Here is a 24860-nt window from a genome sequence, read left to right on the forward strand (position 1 = left end):
ACTCCAGTACATATAATGTTTACCAAACTGAGAAACAATCTGTCTCCTGTGCTGCCCTGCCCTCAACACAGGCACTTTCCGGCCAGGAAGCTGATCTTGGTCAGCCCGGAAAGACGGATATCCGCTGATTCTCCCAGAGAAGGTGAGGTAACATGCATGCCGGTAAGGTTGACTACCTTCTGAGCCCGTAGTATTTCGGGCCTACCTGGTCGGTTCACGATGGTTGGTTAGCTTTTAAAAAGAGCGAATGATTGTCTATTCCACTGCAGCCGCGAGCTGCACTTCATGCTAGTGCAGTAGGGTAGCTGCTGTACCATTATTTGCTTGTATGCCGCTGCCTCAAGCGTCTAAGCAACTGTGAGGCAGAGTAACTCAATTCTGTTAGCATTCTTGTAAGTTTGAAAGGACATTCCGGCTGCAGCGATAAATCAACTAACTGAGCAAACAACCGAAGAATGTAGCATACTGGTTGTGACGCAAAGAAATCCGTCAGTAGCACGGACAGATAACAGGGCTACAGTCATGGCTCTTATTTGTCTTTTTAATCAAAATTCTCTGAATTGAACAAACTATGACAGCGGCTCCGGTCTGCAATGTAGGTACTATCAACCCCTTCTGCGGCCACTGCTGCTACTCGGCCGGGCGGACGTGGTGGTGGCACCGCCAGTGCGCAACTTGATACTCTCCTCAGTGAGCAAAGCAGCGTTCCCCTTCTGAGCGACACCCTGCAGGCCAGGTTTGTTCTTTGTGTCCAACTCCTTTGCATGGCCGGCGGTGGTAGGGCTGTTCCAATAGTAGACGACCTGGGCAGCCAGGATGGCGTTGAGGCAGAAACCTGCGACGAAGCTGTAGAGGATGAGCGGGTCGTCGACCTCCTGCAAGGTGGTGTAGATGCGACTGAGGCTTCCGAACAAATAGTTGAAGACGGCAAAGGCCGACAGTTGACCGGTGCCGCCCTGGCGGAAGATGGTGAGGATCTGGGGGACTTTGCTGGCGATGCTGAGAGCGCCTGCGCCGGCCTGCAGGCTGGTCATCTGGGTCGGGGTCACGAGGGTGTCGGAGACCATGAGGGCGTAGACGGCGCCGCCGACAGCAGCCAGAAACGCGCCCGCTTGTGGGATTCTGTTCGAGTAGACCAAGATCAAGACGCTGATGACCACATCCTGGATCGCGATCAGGCTCGTCTCGCCGTACGTGCTGAACGGAAATCCATTGCGCATATTGTACGCCAGCGTGATCACGAAACTGGCCGTCTCTAGCAGGTAGCTTGTAAACGATAGCCCCTCGGCCGACTTGGATCGCACCAGCTTGATGATCTGTGGCACTTTCACCACCACCGCTGCGCTGATAATCGCCACGCCCAATGCCTTTGAAATCGCCAGCGACACGCATTCTGGGTGTGAGGTCACGTCGAGGTCTAGTAGCAATGCGCTGTGGCATCGCTCTCCCAGGAGGCTGATGACCGCATCGTTGACCGGCCCCGGGAGCTGCGACGTGATGGGTAAAAGGTAGGGTTTGAGAGGGTCGAGAACGAGATGCTGAACTTGGTCCATGGCTCAGGCTACCAGTTCAGCTTTGGCCTTCCTTTTGGCGTCGGAGGTTTGAAGAGGATTGTTTGCGGATAGCGCACAATATCGGTGGTAGTGTTTGGGTCGCACAAGGAGAACAATCAATTGCGCGACAAAAGAAGCCTTGATTTGTTTTTTATTAGTTGTTAGGCCAGGGTGGCTCGAAAGGAATGACAACATTCAGTTGGGGTCACACCCCCGGTTTTTGGCAGTCGACGCACGTGCCGCTCTTTGTCTTGGCAGGGAGTGTAAGCTGCACGTGACAGAGATTCAGGGGCACTCAGCCTTGGGCTTACACTGGCAGTAGAAGACAAGGGAGTCAAGTTGAGGTTGTCAGCATTATTGGTAGCTGTGTGTAACCATTTTTTGAAGGAGCATAAAACTAGCGCTGCATCGCTATAAATATGCCTCTATTAGTACAGTACAAGAGACTCCAAGTTTCCAGGAGCTCTAAACCCATATGCCAATGTGACAATAATGTATGGAAATGCAGCACCAAACACGGATCTGCACCTGCCACATCGAGGCCGCCTAGCCAGATCATGCTATGCTTTTAGTGAGATCTGCGGACGTGGCTCGTCAAGATCTCTGTCTACTATGGCAAGGTGATAGGTTGCCAACTGTTCTTCTGTGAGCTCCGATGGCGAGCCCACAAACCGGTCTTGCCCGTCTGTGTGCTTTGGAAACGCAATGACGTCCCGCACACTGGGTGTGTCTGTCAGCATGGCCATCAATCGGTCAAAGCCCAAGGCAAAGCCGGCATGTGGTGGACATCCACTCTTTAAAGCGTTGAGTAGATGTCTGAAGTCTTCCACGCGCTCTGGCTTCATCCTCAAAATTTCTCGGAAAACAAGTTCTTGCATCTCAGCAAGATGGATACGACGAGAACCGCCACCGACCTCGACACCGTTGATTACTAGGTCGTAGTGATCGCCAATAATAGCCAAGGGATCGGAGAACAACTTTGACAGGTCTTGCCCGGGCTTAGGAGCCGTAAATGGGTGGTGAGTAGAACATATCCCGGCCATGCCACCCTGACCTGGCTCGGATTGGTCCGTGGGCGAGAACAATGGGAAGTCAATAACCCAGAGAGCCGAAAAGCCAACCGGAGCAGGAATTAACCCCTGAGAGACTGCGCTCTGATGGATATCTCGACGTAGATTGCCCAATACCGTCGAGCCTCCTGTGAAAGGCGCCTTTACGCGTGACTGCACGATGAAAATGTCTCCAGGTTCGGGCTCAAAGTCCTCTTCAAGTTTGGACGCGCCCTCGTAGCCAAAACTGGAAAGCCCACACAATGGTTTACTTGGGTCGTAAACAGACACCCCAGGTATCCCATCGGGATTATTGGCATAACCGGAGGAGGATGGTGCATCCAGGAAGGATCTGATGAACTGGCCGCTCTCAGAGGGGCTGCAGCCGTGCATGTCAATTTTGATCATCTCGACAATCGGATCCTCGAGCGAAGTAAGCATTCCCTTCATGTTGGATGGCAGCCAATCATCGATGCGAGAGATTTCTGAGCCAAGCCTAGTATCGGGCTTGTCTGAGCCATAACGAGCCATAACTTCATGATACGAGACTCGGGGAAAGGTCAGCCCATCCGAATCAGGGCCGCTCGCTGATTCCGCATCGTCCTTAATCGTATCGGCCTTCCGTATCGCGGCAATGCCCGGGACGCTTGGCCAAACAGCATTCAGGATAATGTCTTCCACGGTTCGCATGACTTGCGGCGCACCAGCGAATGACATCTCCAGATCGAGCTAGAGATAGTCAGCAGATGATCTCAGGTAGAATGCTTGGAGGAGGTTACCTGAGTGAATTCAGGTTGCCTGTCCGCTCTCAGGTCCTCATCGCGGAAACATCGAGCAAATTGGAAGTACCGCGATATGCCCGAAGCCATAAGCACCTGTTTGTATTGCTGAGGGCTTTGTGGGAGCGCGTAAGCCATTCCCTTCCGCCTAGTGGGTACTATAAATTCTCGAGCTCCCTCGGGTGTTGATTTGAACAGCAATGGCGTTTCAATCTCATCAAAACCCAGGCCCAGCATGCGTTGACGTATATTTGCAGCTACTCTTGACCGTAACCGTATTCGGCGGCGGAGTTCGTGGTCAGTCCTGAATTGCAGATGGCGCATCTCGGGTGGGAACACTGTATCGTAAGCCGCTATTGTCTCCGATGGAAAACTGTTGAGAGGTGAAATAGAGTCTGCGCGTATCTCAATGTGTGAAATCAGGTCGATTGACCCTACGAAAGGATCGAGCCTTTGAACTGTATTTTCTTCGCGTTTGCATTCTGTGGACCGGCTCGACTGAGTGGTCTGCTTGGGCGGTGCTTTTCGAGCAACAATAGAACCGACAACCTGTACAGGGGTGTGTGCCTGGATGTCCCCAACCATACTGTCCTCTCTTTCAGAAGCATTTTCGAGCACGGACTTGCGGGTCGTCTGAGGAGGCTCAGCGCCGCCCTTTGCCGATCCAAGGATATGCGAATTTATGTTCGGTCGTGGGAGAACGATTTGTATTGCAAGCTTCAAACTTGGATCAACAAGCTGGAAGAACTCGCACTGCTTTGCGGACCGTTGCGATGTAATGTAGCCAGGGACTACGACCCGGTCTGTATCGACGTTGCTCTTCGAGTCGTTCGTGGAGGATATGGTGCTAGGTTTGTATTTCAGTAGGCTGTCCCAGGTTGTCGAAATTCCAGGAAGAAGGCCTGCAGCGTCAGCGGGTGTCAGAGGTTCTCCATGTGGAATCTCTTACTGCTTCGTTCAAAACGCTCCAAGCAGCCATACTGTTTATCTGACAGGATCTTTCTTTGCGTAAGCGTGCTTCGATCCCCGTATTGTCGACTTCTGTCCGAAGGCTCGGCATTCAATGCTACCGTGTCTTTTGGAATGTTTGTGCTTGCATGTCGTATGCTGAGTGAAGTCCGAGTTGAGAGAACCCTACACCTAGGACTGTCGCATTGAATATGGGAGCGAACGTATCTTGAAATTTCCACGTAGCTTTGTCGCAGATGACACAAGCGCGTAGCAGGTCTCTGGAGACTCATATCCCGAGGGAGTCGCAGATATGTCAGGCTGCGCAGGTTCACAAATCAGTACGACAAGCGCTGCAGACGAAACTACTATGTAATACGTCCAAAAGTATCGCCCTGCCAGTGGGATCGACAGTTGGAGATCATGCCAGGTGCAGTGACGCGCAGGCAGATCGGGGCTCGGCGCGCAACCTCCGTTTTCCTGCTGGTATAAATTTCTGCAGCCGCATCGCACATTTTTCCTGTCTTCATCCCTCCTAGTTTTGGACAAGTGAGTGCTACCAGTGAAATGCTTTGTGAATACCTGCTAATATCCATCTAGATGATGAAAGCCTAGCGTGTACCGTATGATATGTCCCTAACCCGGACGCCAGCAAGCTCTCTCCTCGGAGCCTAAGTGGCCTGCTGGTCGATGGAATTTGGGACAATGATATCTGCGTTCGGCACACCCATCTTGTTACACCAACGAACGCGATGAAGGCATCTCTGATAACAGAAACATGGAGGGATTCAATTCCATTTTTATCCAAAAGTGTACACCCGGTTGTGGAGGCTGCGCGATGATGAGGCTTTTTGGGACTGCGGATTGCTTCCAGGCTGGCTCGTGCTAGTGTGGCTCCTATTTGCTCGACACCGTCGGAACCGACTCATAGTGCTCTTCCATGAATCTGCTCCATGCCTCCAGAGCAGCCTTGAGATCAGATGTTGACCCACCGAAAGCCACTCTCACATGTCCTCGGAACTTCTGCTTGTCGCCAAAACATTTGCTGGCTGGACTGATGAGGACACCCTCCTTCTCAAGGAGGCCCAAGCAGAATGCTTCGTCGTCGACCGGTTTGCCCATTTTGTGGAATTTAATCAGTGCAGTCGTCCCTGCCAGTGGTTTCACCCAGGAGCAGGCCCAGCTGTGGCTGTCAATGAATCCTTGAAGGAGTTCTAGGTTTGTTTGAGTTAATCTGATATTCCGTCCTAACAGCGCATGGATGCATCTATCGCTTACAGCCTCAGCCGCCACAGCTTCGTCAAGCTTTGATGCTGACATCGAGGTGTAGCGCCTGGTTTGTTTGCAGGCGTTGATGATGGCTTTGTCTTTGCAGGTGATCCAGCCAGCACGAACACCCGCAAGACTGTATGCCTTGCTTATTGCACCTGTCACAATGGCTTTCCTATAGCCCATGTTGACTGTTGATGGGGGAAAATCGTCGCTGGAAGGCAAAATGGAATGAAAGAGCGGTCTGTAGGTCTCGTCGGCTAGAAGCAGGATACCCTTTTCTTCTGCCACTTGTACGAGAGCTTCGAGAGTGGGCTTGGGCACAATCGCGCCAGTAGGATCACATGGGCTCTGAATCACAATCATTCTCGTGTTGTCCTTGATCAAAAGTTTCAATCCCTCAATGTCGAGCTGCCACTTCTTTGCTGGGTCTGCATCCCATAGTGTAACCTCGACTCCTAGAGAAGCCGGAAGCTTGTAGAGCAGCTCATCCACAGGATGTTGGCAAATAACATGATCTGCTGGTTCCAGCAGAGAGTGGAACACTGTATAATGGGCTGGTACCGCCCCATTCGTGACCACAATGTCATCTTCAGTGACCCCTCCAGAACGAGCAGAGTAGAGAGCAGCTAAATTTCTGCGGAAGTCAACGTTGCCTGCTGGATGGTCTTTTTCCTTGAGCTTTATGTTGTTCAGGCCAATCTTTTCTTCTGATTCCCCTCTGCTCTCAGAAATGTTGAGGAGCTCGCCCAGCGAAATGGGCGAGACACTTGACGAGGCCAGATCATGAGTAGCAGACAAGCTGTGTGCCTCGAACCACTGTAGACATGTGCATCAGCCACAGATCTCGCCTGACGATGCTCGAAATCTTACCTCGACAAACTCAAGCGGTGCTGCTTTCGACGCCAGCATGTTGACATCCACCAAGTACCTTGCCCGGCGATGTGGTTGGAGCTGCTGCGCAAAAAGGTGTGTCCGTCTTGCTGGTCGGAAATCCTATTGTACAGTGTACAGGTACAGTACATTCCAGAAACAATTCTGGTGCTGAGTCGAGAGGCCGATTGATGATTGACCGCGGGCGTGCGGAGAGGGCAAGAACTTCCCCACAAAGAGACATGAACTCATGACTAAGCCCGTATTTCGTATTCTACAGGCACCGTGACCGCTGCCACGATCGAACGATCATGGCGGGCCATAAATGTGCCGAGCATTCAATCCAACCTGCTTTCGGGGTAAAACGCCTCCGCCTGCGCCTACGCATCTCGTTGCTCCCGGTATCGCCTTCGATGTTTCTTGCTATGGTGTGATATCTTCCGTATCAGTTCCAGAATCAGACCGCGGCCGACAACATTGCTATCACTCGGCCTGGGCTCCAGTTCGAATGTCCGGTACCTGAGCATAAACAGTCTCCTTTCTGCTTCCGCATCTACTTCTCCCGTTACCACTGGCGGACGATCTTGCAGCTGTAGGCACCAGCCACAGCAACTGACGACGCTGCACGTGCGTGACATTAACGGCCTTCCTCAATGTACCTGCGCGGCTGCCCGCCGACCGTCCTCCTTATCGCCTCGGTATTGCTGGCGGCGGTGACGGCTTATCTCAACGATACCTCTGCGGCCTTGGTACAAGATCCCTTCTACCAACTTACCGACGGATGCCCTCCATGTCCGCGTTGCTTCGACTGTCACTATGACGAGTTCAAGTGCCTGCAGTTTGCAAACTGCAGCAGTCTTAACGGAAAATGTGTTTGTCCTCCCGGGTTTGGGGGTGACGACTGCGCCGACCCGCTGTGCGGGTCACTCGCAGATGGCAAGAACAGATCCCCGCGGAAAGGCGATAGATGTGATTGCAAAGATGGGTGGGAAGGAGTGAACTGCAATGTCTGTACCTCTGACAATGCATGTAATGCTATGATGCCCTTAGGTGAGGGCGGGCGCTGCTACAAAGATGGACTGGTTGTCCATGAAATGTACCAGGTCTGCAACGTCACAAACAAAGCGATCTTGGATCAGATTGATCCCAGGATTCCCGAGGTCACATTTTCATGCAACGCTGATCAGGCGACCTGCAATTTCCAGTTCTGGGTGGATCAGAAAGAGTCATTCTATTGCGCCTTGGACAATTGCACGTGGGAGGCTAAAGCCACCACTGCCCGCAACTCTACCAAATACACCTGCGAAAACATAAGGTGCTCTTGTATAGAGGATCGATTTTTGTGTGGTGAGGATGGCTCCGTCAACATCGATGAGTTTCTGGCAGAGGAGATTAAAGGACCCGCGTCCTTCTACACACAACACACCTATGGTGGAAGCTCTAAAGATGGCAGCAGATTTGAAGAACCGGCTATGAACAATCTGATCTCAATGATATTTGGCGATGAGTACATATCTCTCCAATGCCGAGGGGGAGAATGTCTGTACGAGACCGAAGTGCCAGGATATACGCGCCCCGTCAAAGAGATCAACACTCCTCTTATCGCAGGAGTCATTGCAGGATGCGCTCTTTTCGTTGTCGCGCTCACGCTCATTATCTGGTACCTATCACGGAGAGCTGCCTACAAGAGATGGGGCGCCATCCGATTGGGTGATGGCAGTGAGGATGATGCAGCAAAATCCATGGTGAACCACACCCCGATGGCTTTGCAATTTGAGAATGTCTCATATGACCTCAAAGGCAAAGAGATTCTGTCAGGTATTTCAGGTATCGCCTATCCCGGACAAATCACAGCGATAATGGGAGCTTCTGGTGCTGGCAAATCCACGTTTCTTGACATACTGGCTCGCAAGAATAAGCGCGGGACCACGTCAGGCAATATGTACGTGAATGGTGAAAAGATACCGGACGCGGAATATCGAAACGTCATTGGATATGTTGACCAAGAAGACACTTTGCTCCCAACCCTGACGGTGCATGAGACCATCCTCACTAGTGCTCTACTGAGGCTTCCGGCCGACATGGGTCTTCCCGTTAAGGAGCAAAGAGTCATAGAAGTGATGCAGCAGCTTGGAATTTATCATATCAAGGATCAGATGATTGGATCCGAAGAAGGCAATGGTCGAGGGATTTCTGGCGGCGAGAAGCGACGTGTCGGCATTGCTTGCGAACTCGTGACCAGTCCGAGCATATTGTTCCTGGATGAGCCAACCAGTGGGCTCGACGCATTTAATGCGTTCAACGTGGTGGAGTGTCTGGTTACCCTAGCAAAGACGTACAACAGAACTGTCATTTTCACCATCCATCAGCCTCGATCGAACATTGTTGCACTTTTCGACCAGCTCATCCTCCTTGCCAAAGGCAGAACTGTCTACTCAGGGCCGTTTTCAAGTTGCCAAGCATACTTTGACCACATTGGGTACTCGTGTCCCCCTGGGTTCAACATCGCAGATTACTTGGTCGATCTCACCATGCACGCCAGCCTTCCACGATCTCCTGTTTTCGACGACGTTGCAAGAGAGTTCCCAGAACGCGACGGATTAGGCACGGAATCAAGCAGTACGAGAGCTGTCAAATCTATTGCAAGTGCGTCCAACGTCAGCGTCGAAACTCCCAGTGACCCGTCCATTCGCACGAAACCCAAACGGCGCATCTCGTTGAAACAAAAGCAGGACCGGCAGCTCTTTACCCGTAAGAGGAGCGAAAGTGATACCCCTCCCACGCCCAGAACGGACGATGAAGATAACATTATCGCCAAAGCGACAGGAAGTGCGCGGAGCTGGCTGCAGCTGGCCAAACGTGATGGTTCAAATCCTCCGCCACTGTTGGAGGATCCGGACGATTTACCTCCCGACGCGAACTCAGATCTGGACAACCTGGTTTCCAGCTTCAAAACCTCTGATGTGGCACAAACCATTCACGACGAAATTTCCGCCTCCATTCAGGCAGCGTCGTCAGCGAACGGCCACGGCGTAGAAGATGGTAGCACGACCGAAGCGCACATTGGCACCATCAAAAGCTTCCGACGGGTCAGCTTGCCGCGACAATTCCTGATCCTCTCCCTACGAACCTGGCGGAATCTTTACCGCAACCCTATTCTTATGCTGACACATTATGCCGTTGCCATTCTGTTGGCAGTGCTCTCCGGATGGCTGTTTTACGGGGTAACGGACGACATTGGTGGATTCCAAAACAGACTCGGTCTCTTCTTCTTCTTACTCGCACTCTTCGGGTTTAGTACTTTGACCAGCTTGAACACCTTCAGCGCCGAGCGACTCATATTCGTGCGAGAGCGAGCAAATGGCTACTATGCGCCAATCACGTATTTCGCCTCTAAGGTGATGTTTGACATCGTCCCACTACGGCTGATCCCGCCCATCATCATGGGAATCATAATCTATCCGATGGTGGGCTTGTTGCCACAATGGGGCACCTTTTTCACGTTTATCTTGATATTGGTCTTGTTCAATCTTGCCGCCGCGGCCATTTGTTTGACCATCGGAATTGTCTTTAGAGATGGGGCGGTAGCCAACTTGATTGGCAGCTTGGTGATGCTCTTCAGCTTGTTGTTTGCAGGCCTCTTGCTTAATTTGAACCATGATGCTACGCAGATGGCTGCCCAGTGGCTGCAGAAGGTAAGGAGTTCTTTTTTGTCTTGTTTTTTTGTTGGCCAAGCTAACCTGTGTTACAGTTGTCGATCTTCCACTATGGCTACGAGGCGCTGATTGTCAACGAGGTGGCAAAGTTGCGTTTGAAGGATCACCGCTATGGACTCGATATCGAGGTGCCAGGAGCAAGCATTCTCAGTGCATTTGGATTCGACAACTTGGCCTTATGGAAGGATGTGATTTCGCTGGGGATATTCGGAGCTGTCTTTATCGTCATTGCATACGGGGCTATGCATTTCCTGCTTGTTGAAAAGAGATAGCTGTGCCCTAATGATTTCGATGGTATCTTGGACTTACTTCAGGGGCGGTCATCTGTGCACTTCGGGGAGTATGGGTACATAGCTAGGTAAGGTAGGCGGCTACACCGAGACCAAGGGTGACATACACGTAGCGACATAATACATCAACTTGTGAGTCCTGCATACAAGGACGGATTGCCGTCGTATTCAAGCTGGCAAAATGCAAACAGAAGCGTGACTGAGGCCAAAATGGCCCGTTACGGTGCATCTCGGAAAAGGAATTCGAGCATCTCGGAGACCAGGGTATGATGGTACGACCACAGACCCCGATCTCGGAGAGCGGTGCTTTGCGGGGGAGACTCGCGGCCGGGCTTCAAGTTCTCCTCGGCTTCCACCCATGGCACCACAACATAACCAAAACTACTAGTACTCCATGTTTCTGGATATGTAAACAATCACACGACAGGCTCTGAAGCGCTATTATTCAGCGTATATCTTTTCAACTGTGAATGCCCGACCCTTCATCATCAGCTGCTGTGAGCCCTCGATGGCTACCGTAATCCGCAGGTGGCCTCGTTGCCCGGGCTCTCGGCCCTGTCCAGGCGCTCGGTTGGCTGGAAACCGAAGTTTTTCAAGTTCTGCGTCGTCCAGACGGTCGAGCTCATCAGACGCACAATATGTAGCGGAGGCGTTTCTCAACAAGTTTTCCAAGGGACAGACGTTTGTGCGCAAACAATTACTCGATGCCAACCAGCTGCGATTGTTTTCCCTTACTTTAAACCGGCCACATCTATGGCCCAGTTCAGCTTTACTGTCCAAAACGCTGGAGGAGACGGAGCCACTGGCCGGAACACCTGTGCCGGCGGGCTACCATTTAATCTACTTCACACCGGCTCAGCTTGAAGGTATCCTCGGACAAGATGGGACCGATGCATCATTCAACCCAGAACCTCCATTTACACGCCGCATGTGGGCTGGAGGATCGTGTCATTGGCCTGGCGCAGACCCCGGTAACGGTGAACAGGCGCTGCTAAGGGTAGGCGACATCACGACAGAGGTGACGAGAGTGTTGAGTTGTGAGCCAAAGGTGATCAAGAAGACGGGCGAGAGTATGCTCCTGGTGGGCGTTGAAAAGGAGTTCCGCAACAGTAAGGACGAGCTCTGCGTGCTGGACCGACGCAACTGGGTGTTCAGGACGGCCCTGGATCCCTCCACGCCGGCACCCGTGGTGCCTAAGCCTCCCGAATTGTCTCCAGCCGAGCTCGAGGAAGCAGCGAAAGGCAAGATCGTCAAAGAGTACAATCGCTCCGAAGTCACTCTTTTCCGGTTCTCAGCCTTGACGTTCAACGCTCATCGGATCCATTACGATAAGCCTTGGGCTACCGAGGTGGAAGGTCATCGGGGCGTCGTCGTCCACGGACCCATGAATTTGATTGCCATGTTGGATTTGTGGCGCGACGAGACCGTCGACCAGGGTGTAGGCACCGCCCGTAACGACATTGTGTACCCTCAAAAGATCAACTATCGCGCAACCAGTCCCGTGTACGCAGGGGAGCCGTATCGTGTCATGATGAATGCGGATGCGGTCGATGCGAAGGAGGCAGATATCGTAGTGGTCAGCAACGACGGCACAACTTGCATGAAGGGGACAGTGACTGATTGGTAGCTGTCTCTATGGTGTATATACAGAAAATAATATGGCCTGGAATATCAATGAAATAGGCACCCAGCTGTTGATTTGAAGATGATGCCTGGCACCTGCATCCTGAAGCAATCAGCGAGCCCGAGGATGGAGGAAGCAGGCAGCAGCTTGTTTACTGTTTGCCTGCATAGCTGTTACTTTCAATGCGTGCGTACCGTGTTGTAGGGTCTAGTACAGCTGCGTACAATATACGGTGTAGATACTGCTGGTGAGGAAGATCCAATGGCAGCGCACGAGGCTGTGTCCTTATCGTGCTTATCGGACAAGGCTGAGACTCGAGCAGCCAGTCACAATGGAAGGTTCTAGTAGCTTCCACACGGAGATAAACCGCGTGCTGCCCGATGCGTCATTCCTGGCCCGTCACTTTGTCTCTCATGTTCTGCCCAGTTCTGGGAAACACCGCACGATACCTTGGAGAGCTCTCTTGATTCAATGCACAGTCTCGTGCTAAAATAAGGAGATTCCTGATCACCCAGACATACTGCGATCTGACTCGATCATTCTATCACCCACAAAAGACTAAATCCCGCAGCCCCAGCCGACGAAGCCTTGTACCGTCGCTACTGCACCCTCCCGTCCTATTTCTCACCCTTCCCGTCTGTTTCTCTCTTTCCTCCCACACAAGAGTACACACGACTTAAACAACCCTCAACATCAACCAATCACAAACACAAACTCGCCATGGTAGCAGAGACCAAGCTATACGATGCACTCTCTGTCTCTCCTACTGCCTCTCAAGAAGAGATCAAGAAAGCATACCGGAAAGCAGCCCTGAAATGGCATCCAGACAAGAACAAGGACAACCCCGCTGCTGCTGAGAAGTTCAAAGAGGTGTCCCAGGCATATGAAGTGCTCTCGGACCCAGAAAAGAGAAAGGTTTACGATCAATATGGCCTGGAGTTCCTGCTGAGAGGAGGTCAGGCACCTCCTCCAGGTGCTGAAGGAGGCATGCCTGGAGGAGGATTCCCAGGAGGTATGCCTGGCGGCTTCAGCTTCGGCGGAATGCCTGGCGGTGGTGGTGGAACTAGGACCTTCCACTTCAGCACCAATGGCGGCTCAGGCTTCAACTTCTCCGATCCCAACGACATCTTCTCCAATTTCAGCCGCAGCGGTGGCCTAGGCGGAGACGACGACGATATCTTCAATATCCTAGGTGGTGCCTTCGGAGGTGGTGCAAGAGGAGGCGGTGCCAGAAGAAGTGCCGGAGGATTCGGCCAGAGACAACAACAGCCCCAACCTCGGCCTCAGACACCCGAAGTTACCGTCGTGGAACGCCAGTTGCCCGTCAGCTTAGAAGACATGTACAAGGGCGCCCACAAGAAGATGAAGATCAAGAGAAAGACATTCAATTCACAAGGACAACGGACAACGGAGGACAAGATATTGGAAATGGACATCAAGCCTGGTTTGAAGGCCGGCTCGAAGATCAAATTCGCTGGCGTGGGCGACCAAGAAGAGGGTGGAAGTCAAGACCTGCATTTTATCGTCGCCCAAAAGCCGCATCCAACACTCACGCGTGAGGGTGACAACCTGAGAACCACCATCGAACTAGACCTGAAGGAGGCCCTCACGGGCTGGCAACGAACAGTTACAACCATTGACGGAAAGCAGCTGAAGGTGTCAGGCGCCGGACCTACAGCACCGGGATATGAAGAGAGATTCCCAGGTCTGGGCATGCCCAACAGCAAGAAACCCACCGAGAGAGGTGACTTTATCGTCGAGGTCAAGGTCAACTTCCCCAAGTATTTGACTCCCGAACAAAAGGCCAAGATCAAGGAGGCCCTATCATGAACGTCTTGATAAATGGGAATATGCCAACGCCGGCAGTTCATGGCACGACATCCAAAGAGTCTGGTAGTCATGAACAGTTTTACATGCAAGCACCGTTGAGCGGTGAACTGGAGGGAAGACAGTCGCGGATCCTGGACGCACAAGCATAGTCCACATGCGGATCAGGCGGCCTTGGAGGTGGTCAGCGTTGACGCTTGATATGAGCAGTTTTGACAGCCGGGCTTCTGTTTAGATTGAAGCCCATGGTCATGGAATCACTGGGAGTGGTGCTCGCGTGGACTCCTAAGGTACGAGGTTCACGAAAGAGACTGCTCCTCGTTGCTTTGGTTTGGTACATAGGTATCCAATGGTTCACGAATTGCCGTCTTTGTTTAGGTGTTAGAGGAGAGCCAGCCTGAGAATATTAATTATCTCTTGATAATATTTCACTTCTTTGTAGACTTCTCGCCTTTCGAGTAGTACTAGCTGAGGGGTCTTTCTATTCGTCCATTTCTGGTGGCTTAGTCTGTCCTTTCCTTGTGCGATGTTCTACACCAGAGGCAAATATAACCTTGTTCTACATTCCAGGTCGTGCAACACTAACAAAAATATGCCAGATCAATCAGAGACCCTTAGCAGCCATCAGCTGGCGGATAGCTGCTCCCGCCTTTTCTTCGGCGTCCAAGAAAAGCTTCTCGGCATCTTGGAGTCTCTTTTTGACCACTGCATTTCCCTGAATGAATTGGTCAAGCTGCGCTCCCCCGTTGACCACGTAATCAGTCCGAGTCGTCGCCAGGACCCCGTCCCAATCCTCCCCTGAGAGCGGATCCAGGTTTGCCAACGTCTTCAATCGTTCTGGAATCGTGAACTCCGCGTAGGGATGGTCCGGTTTCTTTTTCGTGACTGGCGGAAGTGTATCGGGGGTCTCCAAGAGTGCCTTCAGATTGTGGGCTTGAATCGTGATATGCTGACAGCCCAGTTCGGCCATTGCAAGGATTTCGGCCGTGTTGAAATGACTGCATCGCGCCATGTCATGGCGAAATTGTCAACATGTGCATCCCACGAGGGATTTCAACGACGACTTGGGACTCACCTCGCAATGATCATGATTGGTTGCTCCTCCCCCGTCTCGGCATATGCTTTGGCAAAAGTGTCAAGGATGTGGATGACGCGAGCTGACATTGGATGCTGGGACACCAGATTGTCAGTATCGTCCTGGACTGCTCTGCATGCATCTACCCAGTAGGTGACAACTTACCTCGAGAGCTGGATCGCTAACATTGGGACGGAGCGAAGGGTCCAGATGGGCCGCAATCTCTGGACAGCAAGGTCAATTTTCACAGTGTACTTCTTCTTGGTTGGTTTGAGCAATCCTACCATTATAGTACGGGCTGATGAAAAGGCAATTTGACTGGCTTGCAGCGATGGCTTGCTCCAGAGAAAAGACCGTCGTGGCCAACGTACGAATACCTTCGGCGTTGAGCTGCGCAGCTGCTGAGGCAGCGGAACCCGAAAACGGCAGCTTGATGGCGAAGCGGTCTCTGGGGACACCGGCCCCCTTGAATCCTTCTGCAAACGAACGACATTGTTTGATAATGGCTTCCCGGTCGTTGAGGTGGCGCAGGGAAACCTGTAATAACACCCGGCCGGACAGGTAGGGTACATTTCTGGCGCATAGAGCGACGGCCTAGCAGGAGAAGGCGTCAGTAAGTGAGTATTCTCGCAGGTTCCTGGCGACCTGGGGTTTCTGCAACGCACCGCCATATCGTAGACTCTTTCCCAACCTTCCTTTCCATATTTGTTGACCAGTTCCTCCAGAAGAGGTTGGTTCTCGGGACTCAGCACTCTTGCGTCACGATGGCTTGGTTTGATGTCTCTGTTCGCAACGTACAACGGTCAGTCAATGGACTCCTAAAACTTTTTGTGCATTCGAAAGACCCGCATGCGAGCCTTCCTCGAACGCGGAAAGGGCACAGTTTGACGCACGGTTGTGAGGGGTGAATGGGACGAGCTTGATGACCTCGGTGTTGACATCGTCGACGTCGACGTTGATGAGCTCTTCAAGCCTCTCCAGGAGCGATCGTGTCGGCATAATTGGTTTAGGCTGGTCTTGTATCATATAATTTCGTCGACAAATGCAACAGACATCTGGTGCAGGAACGGCTGTTGATGGGGTATTCATACTCTCCCTGAGTAGCAGGCCGACGGGCCTTGTCGGGCATCATCATGGGGTTCTGCTAGTCTCAAGATTCAAAAGTCCGCTGGTGAGTCTTCAGGGTTGCACTTACCATCATACCCTTCCGGTGGCATGTTTGGACGGCATGGGTGAGCTGAGGGCTGACGGGCCATGTTGCGCCGGTTTGTGCAAGCTTCACACCGGCATGGGGGTCCCATCGCCCGGACCTCCCTATCTGCGCAGGATGATGGCTGTAACTAGATGCAGCAGCTAGGCAAATTGCCCTTCTCAGGATATCAGAGGACGCAATGATGAACTGTCCGCGGTCGTGGTGGGTCCTCTTGCGGCTTTCATTTTTGGGCCTGCGGAGTATACAGCCTTGCCGATGGCCCATCTTTCGCCGCTCGAGTTACCTTGCGTACTACGTGGTTACAGCATGGACATCATGTTATTGGACCGCATCTATGCTGTGCGCTGCGAGCCCGACAATGGTACGCGGCTCGTTATGCTCATGATGTGGTTGTCCTAGGAGTCGCCAACTTTCATGTCAGATGCTCTGAGCAAAGACCACGCTATACGGCATTCAATATCCGGCCGGCCAGTCCCCGGTAACATTCGTCTATCGGTGGTAGGATGTGTCCGGGCAGAAAACTCGACGTGCTCACACATTTCCCGTGGGAAATCCTTCGCTCGATGCCGCGAAGATATAAAAGACAGACAGTGCTCCATTCCCGAAGAAAGACATTCTCTGCAATAGCACTTATTGTCTGCCATGGAGACTGCCCCAAGAGACATCTTACCCCAGTTTGACCACAGAAATGGTCACATGAACGGGGTCCATACATCGAAAGGTCGTCATACGCGGGATCTGTTCCTGCTGGATGGACGAAGCATCATCGGTCAGTGGTTGCAATATATATTCTCTCTCCCCATCCACTCCCTGTTGCCATCCCCTCGCCGTTATTGTGAAGACATAACCTTACCGCAACCTCGATACTCTACCCATTGCACTCATCACCCACGATTAACCTGTTTTTGACCTGTAGTGACCGGCGCAACCGGCGGTCTGGGTTTACAGATTGTCAAAGGCATACTCGAATCAGGAGCGGACGTGCTTGCCATCGACAGAGTGGACACACCGAAGAACAATCCCCAATGGGGTAAGATCGAGTTTCAACAATGCTGCCGACGCGGCTGACAAGGCCCCAAAATACAGACGAATTGACAAGAACAGCCGACAAGAACGGGACGATTTTGACCTACCACAGATGCGACATTTCAGATCCCCACTCAACAAAAGCAGCGTTCAACGAGGCGGTTTCGCATGCTCGACATCCGCTTCGAGGCCTCGTCAACTGTGCGGGTATTGGCACAGTCGGCCCGTCAGTCAGTTTTAATATGGACGAGGCAAGAAAGATCATTGAAGTCAACCTCTTGGGCACGATGATCTGCGCACAAGCAGCCGCCAGACTGATCCAACAACAGAACCACAACTTGCCTGCCAGTTTTGTCCTTATTGCCAGTATGAGCGGTTACGTTGTCAACAAGGTGAGTTTGCTCTGCGAACAGACCAGTTGTACCCCATGCTTTTAGGCCCGATACCAACATCTTCACATAGGGAACACCTGTCGCAGCCTATGCAGCATCCAAAGCAGGTGTCCAGCAGCTCGCCCGGAATCTAGCATCAGAATGGGGAGGGAACACAGAGGTAGCCTTTTGCAATAGCACCAAGGAGGAGGAGAAACAAGCAGAAGGATCATCTGATTTTCCTCCTTCCATTATCCGGGTCAATACAGTCAGCCCCGGTGTCATAAGAACTCCAATGACTGCTGGGGTCCTTACCCATGAGCATCTGGAACGTCTGTGGACGGACCAGACTATGCTGAAACGCCTGTCAGTGCCAGAGGACTATGTTGGGCCAGTGCTGTTTCTGTTGTCAGATGCGAGTGCTTATGTCACGGGGGCGGATCTGTTGGTTGATGGTGGATATACACACTGGTAAGCGGCCATCCACGGCTGCTCTGTGCTACCAAAGCACCAGGTACTGGGACCCTACAGCGACACCTATGTACTTCTTCTATCTGTTCAATTAGAGAGAAAGGGGTATTGCCGCAGTTAATAGCAGTATTTGGGAGACTACCTGAAATAGGCTTAAAACTAAACAAAACCCAATTGGAGACAAACCCCGCTAAGCCACATCCACGTGACACCCACCGCTATGCCCTGTTTGTCTGCCCCAGCCGTGCTCGCACCTACCGTTGTAGCTCGGTCAAGCCGCAGCCGGGCCGGTCTCCATCTCTCTGGCCACTCACAGTCACTTCTCGTCACTCGTTCAGGGCGGCTTCCCACCCTTCAACCTCGCCTGCGCTGCGCTGCGCTGGGCTGCCTCCCGGCCAACAAGTCGACGACATCGCTGCTTGTCTCATCTCCTCCTGCTCCCAAGTGCCGGATTACATCTTACCTGTTCGGGACGCGTTCTGTCTCTGTCTTCATCCACTCTACTCGATCATCAACACAGGTCGTTCTGCGGTTCCCTCCCTCTCTACCTTACGATTGTCGCGTCGCCGCTGCAGCGTCTCGAGAGCCTCCGTTCCACCATCATCGCGTTACCCTCTCACGCTCCACTTGAACGGTGTGTATACTGTCCTGCTCAACCCCACACGACCACCCTACACCAACCTCGGCCTTTTCTTTTTCCAGCACGACCGCCGTCCTGGCCATTAGACATTTCTTCTGATGGTCCCGCGCATGTTGTGCTGTTTATACTGACAGAACTTGTTTTTACGCTTAGACGAGGAAATCAATTGGCCTCTTATCTCGGCGACCGAGCCTCCATCGCGCGACACATACCCAGCAGGCATCATGTCCGTAAAGTTCGAAAAAGAGCAGGTCCGAGCGACGGCGCCTTTCGTGCCAGGAGGCCGCGATGAGACCACGGCGCATAAAATCGGGGAAGCCCTCACGGGCGGGAAGCAACAAACAGGTTATCTTGCTGTACGCGTGCCCGCCATGTTGCGATATTATCAAACCATCTTTGGGGAGGGAGTATGAGCTCATTGCTCACATTTATTATAAACAGGCATATCTCAAGCAGCTGCAATCGAATCCGCTGCGCACAAAGATGTTGACCTCGGGCACATTGTCGGCATTGCAAGAACTTTTGGCGTCGTGGCTCGCCCACGACCGCAGCAAACATGGCCATTACTTCAGCTCACGAATCCCCAAGATGGCCATTTACGGCGCCTTTATCAGCGCTCCCATGGGCCACGTTTTGATCGGATTTCTTCAATGGATCTTTGCCGGTCGCACCAGCTTGAAGGCAAAGATCCTCCAGATTCTGACCAGCAACCTGGTGGTATGTTTATGACAACTCCTTTTTCTATTCCATGGCGCGAACAAACAAGGAACTAATAATCACTTTTTGGGAAATATAGATCGCTCCAATCCAGAACACCGTCTATCTGGCCTCGATGGCCGTCATCGCCGGCGCACGTACCTGGCACCAGATCCGTGCCACCGTCCGTGCTGGGTTCTGGCCAGTCATGAAAGTCAGCTGGATTACTTCTCCTATTGCTCTGGCTTTTGCCCAGAAGTTTTTGCCCGAGCAGACATGGGTGCCCTTCTTCAACATCGTCGCCTTTTGCATCGGCACCTATATCAACACCCATACCAAGAAGAAGAGGCTCGCAGCGCTGAGAAAGAAGGTGAGCTCATCCTGTTCTGTGGTCCCGCGCAGTCCCAAGGCTTGGAACTGATCAACTCACTTTTTTGCTTTAGCACTATGGCGATGGAAGGAGCTCAAGTGGCCGCCCTGATGACCGATTCTGAGCCGTCTTTATTTTATACTGGTGCCAGAGGAAACTGGGGTACAACTTGAATGGTGGATCATGGAGCCAAGTCTTTCCCACTTGTTTGGCCTTGATAGTTGCACTGCTATAACTGAGCCGCCATCCGCAAGGATTCTGAGGACTGGACTGGGACTGGGCGGAAGATCAACCACGCAGGCTTACTGCAAGTTGGTTGCTTTGGTGCCATTATCAATGTCTTGGAGTCGTGGCCTCGTTTTTCGCCGAGCATGAGACGGAGTGTAATTTATGCGAGGACAGGTGAATATTGTGAGCAGAGAATGAGGCTTAGTTGTTCCTTGCCCGTGTTACTCCTTTTACACACTAGTACATGGTGGTGTTCTCAACCCGATACTGCCTATCTTCCGTTGAATTGCCTACGCGTACAATTATACCCATCTTGTCAAGTGGTGCCCTGCAGCAACAGATGTACATACATGGCTATGCGCACTTAGCCATCAGCCAGTCAGCACCAGCATGCGAAAGTAGTCGGCACGTCCGGATGAGCGCGGTGTGTTTCGCCAAACTCACAATGAGACAGTCAATCTTGAGTAGATACTGCAGGTATGTATTCATGTCTCGTTTCCATCCGTCTACTAGTACTAACTAAGAGTAAGAGTCTTCCCGGTACAACGCCGTCACCAAGAGTCGTAGCATACTACTGATAGTAGCATTTCGCAATTTGTTGTCACAACCACCGCCACCATCACGCCATCACCAACACCAACACCATAACAACGTCATCGATCGTAAGATAAGATATGCATCTACCAGCAGTATTTATCCAAATACAGAGACACGGTATCGGTATTGCAATTCCAGTCATTCGCTACAGGCATGCAGGAGGGGGAATGAAATCGTCAGTGTTATGCGCCAGTCCAAGAACCCAGGCCAAGAATTTCCAAACATGACCAAGACCAAATCGAAATCAGGCAACATATGAGTACGTGTTGCCTTCTTCACGCTCCATGTAGTCTTTCTCAATGAGCCTAGAGAGAGAAAGAATGTTAGCCATGAAATATTGAAAACTGTGCCGTGGACTCCGAAATTGACCAGTGCCTTTCTTTTTTGAAAGGTGGGCAAGCCCGGAGGGGGAAAAGAGGAGGAAGAGAGAAGAAACGACAAACACTCACTTTTCAATGTTACGCTTGATGTCGGCCTGATCCAGCACGCCGCGAGACATAGTGGCCTTGATGACCTCGACGATGAGTTCGTTGTGGGTGATTTTCTTGCGGGATTTCATGATGCGCACAATGGCCGCCTGGGTCTCGTAGTGCCGATCGGCCGCGACACGTTGATGCGTCTCCTTGTTCTCTTCTTTGGTTTCCTTGAGCTGGATCTGATTGATCTTAATGCGAAGCTTGGCGTCCGTGAAGCCGGCGTTGAAGGTGAATGTATCGGTCTCGTCGACGTCTCGACCTCGAGGATGTTTCTGGAGAACTTGGTACTTAGCGCATGCGAGGGATTGGAGTGTTCGTTTTAACTCGGCATCGACTAGACCGGTCGAGGCTTTGATTTCCGTATACGACAGATGTTTGTCGGCGGGGATATCGTTAAACAGCAGCAGCACCACGGCTTGGAATCCAGATACCACAAGTTCCTTGTAGCCGCGAGGGAAGTTCGCCCGGAGCTGACAGTGCGCGAGGGAGTGTTTCCACGACAGTTTCCGCCCACTGTGTTTGGACTTGTAGTGCGCTTCAAAGTCCTCCATGACCTTGGAGATCTCGGGCGGGATGTTGACTGCTACATCCGGATACGTGGGCCAAGCAGCTGCCGAGAGAACATTGACGTTGAGATCGGGAGTTTGCTTGATTCCCCGGTCATCTAGGAGTTGTTTATACGACAGCATTTCCTCGCGTGCGAGGTCCATGTCTTTGAACATGGACTCTAGGTTATGTGTGAATGCCGCGCCACACTCGTTCTTCAGCCGGGTAAGCATGTTTCTTTCGGCGTCGAAGGAGGCGCTTCTCCCCATGAGCAAACGTCGAGCCAAGTCTTTCTTGTAGAAGGCCTCAAACACCGCCTTTCCGTGCACGAAACGAAACAGATCCAGAGCGTTCGACAGGTGTTGGTTGATCTCGGCGTCTTCGTCCGCTGGTGCATCGTCAAAGTCGTTCTCCTCTTCGGGCTTTTGTTTCTGTAGACGTGGAACGGCCTTGACCCCGCCCTTTAGCAAGAGATCGACGTGTTTCGCTATCATCTCTCCCGGTTTGGCATTGTCAGTGTCCCAATTCGACTGAGATTTCTTGGTCTTGTTGATGAACGTCTCGAACGATTTATGCAGCGCATTTCCAAGCGCCTCGTTGTTGTGGAACGAGTACTTCAGGATCCGGTCTAACCTGCTCTTGAATTCCAACAGCCTGACCACCATCTCCGACTCCCGCTTCTCATCGAACACGATCAAAGATCCTTCTGTCTCAACAAACTTGCTGAAAGTGGGAGCAAGCATCTCTCCATGTCCCTTACGTTGTAGAAGAGTGTAAAGCCGTTCCAGCTCTTGATATTTGTCTTCCTCTAAAAGATCCAAGACGCTGTCATCGTTGGTAAGCAGGTCAACTTCCTCTTCAATTAGAATGGTGTCAAAGAGATCGGCAAGGAGCGTTCGCGTGCTTCGATCCAACGTCAGGAAATCGCAACGCGCCATCTCTCGTGCAAGTAGCTCAGTACAATTGTTGACATAGTCCGCCAGGTCGTCCTTGTTGGCATCTGTCTCACGCCAACTTCGGAAAAACTTCTCGGTGGTGGACACGAACACAGGCTCAAAGCTGCTAGTGTATATGCTCAGCTCATGCAACGCGTCCACCGACTGACGCAGAAGACTGGTGTCCTTCTCATTCAGCTGTCCCCGCCGGTCAGCGTCGATGAGACCGACAACGCCCGACAAAACCTTCTGCTGGATGACCTGATCTTGGAAAACACAAGATCGGAACTTGATCAGACCCATCTGTGTGATACTCGGGTTCTCCGCGGAGCGAAGCAAATAAGTCTGATCCAAGTAGTAGAATATCTGCCGGACTGTCAACAACTGCTTCTGCCAGGTAGCCCAAGCGCTGACGAAGGCCCGAAGCACTTCCGGGTCTGAAGAGTGTTCCTCATCCCGCCGAATTCTATCCCTGACATTGTCGGTAAGATGCGATTCGCACTTCTTGCTCAACCGGGAGTAGAGTTCAGGAGCCTTGCCCTGCCGACAGACATTCTCGGCACCCTTGTAGAGTTCCTCCAAAGAATATGGCTCTTTCTCATTACTGAAGATTGAATCTAGGGCCTTGTCCTCCTGCGTCCATATCTGCTCGAAGTACTGCTGGGGATCTATCCGAGGTACAGTCCGTAGGTTCTTGACCACGAGTTTCTTGGGGCCTTGGTGAGGATTGAATGGAGTTTTCGGGCCCGCAAATGAGGCCTTTCTCTTCTGTGATGACTCCGGGGACGATGGGGACGAAGAGGTCAAATCGACGAGGTTGCTCGTGGCGGAGCGGGACGGTGTGAACGAGTACATGTCGGCATAGGAGGATTTGCCAGTGCCGCCTTGTTGCTGTGATTGCGGTGCCAGAGTGCCCATCCTTGTCGAGTTGCCGTGCTTGCTTCTCTCTCCCTGCCCATTCACAGTGTTGTCATTCGATCCACTGCTCTGCTGCGACGAGAGAAGGTCGGCAATCGAGATTCGATGCTTCTTGGAGGTGTCGGATGACGTGCTCTCCTCGTCGCTGATTCTTCTCTTTGAGGATGTTCTGGACAACGTCCCTCGTTCCGCAGCTTTGCCTTTCCCTGGTGTAGTCATCTAAGAATGTGTCCGTCGGTTGATGGGCTAGGCGGAGAGGAGAGATACAGGCGTTCTGACGACGTCGACTTGCTGTGGATCGATGAATGAGAGCCACAAGACGAGTTGCGGCGATTGGCGGACTTAACCATTTGCCGCAAAAGTATCGAGGCTTCCGGAACTGCACGTAGCGTAGCGTAGCGTTTCCATAGGGGCCACTACGAGATTCTGGATGTGTCGTTGAGCCGCCTGGTAAGCTCCCCGCAAGGATCAAAACAGCCTAATGCTCCGCTGTATGAGTTTCACCGGTCAAGCATTCCCTCTAACGCGTACTTTAAAGTGCGACACGTCCGACGCGTCTTGATCCCGCTGCAGTGGACGAAAATACAACACAGCGAACTTGGACGCCGCAATCAGAATAACAGGCACCTACCACTGTGCAGTACTACCTCGTATCTTTCGCCATTGCAATCGTTGTGTTCTTTCGATCCTGTACAGTTTTACACAGAACACGCAATCCAACCAGACAAGCACCAACCACCCACCATTCTACGGTCTCCTCCAGGTCCTGGTAGCAAACAACACTTCCACTCTCAATCCATCACCCTCTTGGACTCTCCCATTTTCAACATGGCCAGTTCCATGTCAACACCCCGGATCCTACCCGGCCATCTCCACGCATTCGCACCAGGCGGCAACTCCCACAACACCGTCCGCATGCTAGGCACCATCACCACGGTCAGCGGCGACCAAGCAACGCTGACCTGTGGGAGCGATGCAGTCACGATTCTTTTGAACAGGTACAAACATACCCCTCCTCCTTCCCGCTTCCCCGTCCCTCCCATTCAACTATCCAAAAGCTAACAAAATCTCACAACAGAGATTCCCATCTCTCCGTGGGTTCATTATACGAGATCGTCGGCAAAGTGGTCAATATCGACGGAGGACAGGGTCTGGGATTGCGCGTGTTGAGCAGTACAGAGTGGCCGCGGAACGAGAAGGGTGAATTGCCGGATATCAAGTTGTTCGAGGCCGTGGTCGACGTCACACACCGGTATAAGAGCATATTCTACGACGATGGCGAAGCCGGTGGCGCGGATGGAGGGTATTGAGAGACAGAGCCACACGGTTCAGCTCCTCCTCCCTTTCTGAAGCACAGGTCTGTTTACGCC

General features: G+C 52.2%; 11 protein-coding genes across 11 annotated transcripts; 6 read left to right on the forward strand and 5 right to left on the reverse strand.

Moving 5' to 3' along the window:
• Nucleotides 1-464: 464 nt before the first annotated feature.
• Nucleotides 465-1735, reverse strand: HMPREF1120_00782 (mannose-P-dolichol utilization defect 1). The gene has a single exon (XM_009154784.1). It carries the CDS (start codon nucleotides 1551-1553, stop codon nucleotides 606-608), a length of 948 nt encoding a protein of 315 aa, XP_009153032.1. The 5' UTR covers nucleotides 1554-1735; the 3' UTR covers nucleotides 465-605.
• A 378-nt stretch (nucleotides 1736-2113) lies between these two features.
• Nucleotides 2114-4622, reverse strand: HMPREF1120_00783 (aspartyl-tRNA synthetase; the record flags this gene model as incomplete). Its single annotated transcript, XM_009154785.1, has 3 exons — nucleotides 2114-3331; nucleotides 3382-4283; nucleotides 4331-4622. 3 exons carry the CDS (start codon nucleotides 4620-4622, stop codon nucleotides 2114-2116), a joined length of 2412 nt encoding a protein of 803 aa, XP_009153033.1.
• Nucleotides 4623-5226: 604 nt separating this feature from the next.
• On the reverse strand, nucleotides 5227-6510 carry HMPREF1120_00784 (aminotransferase; the record flags this gene model as incomplete). The annotated part of the gene is made up of 2 exons (XM_009154786.1): nucleotides 5227-6417; nucleotides 6472-6510. 2 exons carry the CDS (start codon nucleotides 6508-6510, stop codon nucleotides 5227-5229), a joined length of 1230 nt encoding a protein of 409 aa, XP_009153034.1.
• A 614-nt stretch (nucleotides 6511-7124) lies between these two features.
• HMPREF1120_00785 (ATP-binding cassette, subfamily G (WHITE), member 2) lies at nucleotides 7125-10459 on the forward strand (the record flags this gene model as incomplete). The annotated part of the gene is made up of 2 exons (XM_009154787.1): nucleotides 7125-10166; nucleotides 10223-10459. 2 exons carry the CDS (start codon nucleotides 7125-7127, stop codon nucleotides 10457-10459), a joined length of 3279 nt encoding a protein of 1092 aa, XP_009153035.1.
• Nucleotides 10460-10985: 526 nt separating this feature from the next.
• HMPREF1120_00786 (uncharacterized protein) lies at nucleotides 10986-12104 on the forward strand (the record flags this gene model as incomplete). Its single annotated transcript, XM_009154788.1, has 1 exon — nucleotides 10986-12104. One exon carries the CDS (start codon nucleotides 10986-10988, stop codon nucleotides 12102-12104), a length of 1119 nt encoding a protein of 372 aa, XP_009153036.1.
• A 717-nt stretch (nucleotides 12105-12821) lies between these two features.
• Nucleotides 12822-13931, forward strand: HMPREF1120_00787 (DnaJ protein, subfamily B, member 4; the record flags this gene model as incomplete). Its single annotated transcript, XM_009154789.1, has 1 exon — nucleotides 12822-13931. One exon carries the CDS (start codon nucleotides 12822-12824, stop codon nucleotides 13929-13931), a length of 1110 nt encoding a protein of 369 aa, XP_009153037.1.
• A 601-nt stretch (nucleotides 13932-14532) lies between these two features.
• HMPREF1120_00788 (transaldolase) lies at nucleotides 14533-16002 on the reverse strand (the record flags this gene model as incomplete). Its single annotated transcript, XM_009154790.1, has 6 exons — nucleotides 14533-14926; nucleotides 15004-15098; nucleotides 15169-15227; nucleotides 15288-15597; nucleotides 15669-15786; nucleotides 15872-16002. 6 exons carry the CDS (start codon nucleotides 16000-16002, stop codon nucleotides 14533-14535), a joined length of 1107 nt encoding a protein of 368 aa, XP_009153038.1.
• A 1263-nt stretch (nucleotides 16003-17265) lies between these two features.
• HMPREF1120_00789 (gluconate 5-dehydrogenase) lies at nucleotides 17266-18088 on the forward strand (the record flags this gene model as incomplete). The annotated part of the gene is made up of 2 exons (XM_009154791.1): nucleotides 17266-17634; nucleotides 17705-18088. The coding sequence occupies 2 exons, from the start codon at nucleotides 17266-17268 to the stop codon at nucleotides 18086-18088; spliced, it is 753 nt and encodes a 250-aa protein (XP_009153039.1).
• Nucleotides 18089-18948: 860 nt separating this feature from the next.
• Nucleotides 18949-19914, forward strand: HMPREF1120_00790 (uncharacterized protein; the record flags this gene model as incomplete). The annotated part of the gene is made up of 4 exons (XM_009154792.1): nucleotides 18949-19080; nucleotides 19166-19441; nucleotides 19521-19790; nucleotides 19864-19914. The coding sequence occupies 4 exons, from the start codon at nucleotides 18949-18951 to the stop codon at nucleotides 19912-19914; spliced, it is 729 nt and encodes a 242-aa protein (XP_009153040.1).
• A 252-nt stretch (nucleotides 19915-20166) lies between these two features.
• Nucleotides 20167-23979, reverse strand: HMPREF1120_00791 (Cullin 4). The gene is made up of 2 exons (XM_009154793.1): nucleotides 21065-23979; nucleotides 20167-20920 (listed from the first exon to the last, which is right to left on the reverse strand). Exons 1-2 carry the CDS (start codon nucleotides 23707-23709, stop codon nucleotides 20860-20862), a joined length of 2706 nt encoding a protein of 901 aa, XP_009153041.1. The 5' UTR covers nucleotides 23710-23979; the 3' UTR covers nucleotides 20167-20859.
• Nucleotides 23980-24318: 339 nt separating this feature from the next.
• HMPREF1120_00792 (uncharacterized protein) lies at nucleotides 24319-24800 on the forward strand (the record flags this gene model as incomplete). Its single annotated transcript, XM_009154794.1, has 2 exons — nucleotides 24319-24488; nucleotides 24569-24800. The coding sequence occupies 2 exons, from the start codon at nucleotides 24319-24321 to the stop codon at nucleotides 24798-24800; spliced, it is 402 nt and encodes a 133-aa protein (XP_009153042.1).
• Between the last annotated feature and the right edge of the window lie 60 nt (nucleotides 24801-24860).

Source organism: Exophiala dermatitidis, assembly GCF_000230625.1.
Source record: "Exophiala dermatitidis NIH/UT8656 unplaced genomic scaffold supercont1.1, whole genome shotgun sequence".
NCBI lineage: Eukaryota > Fungi > Ascomycota > Eurotiomycetes > Chaetothyriales > Herpotrichiellaceae > Exophiala > Exophiala dermatitidis.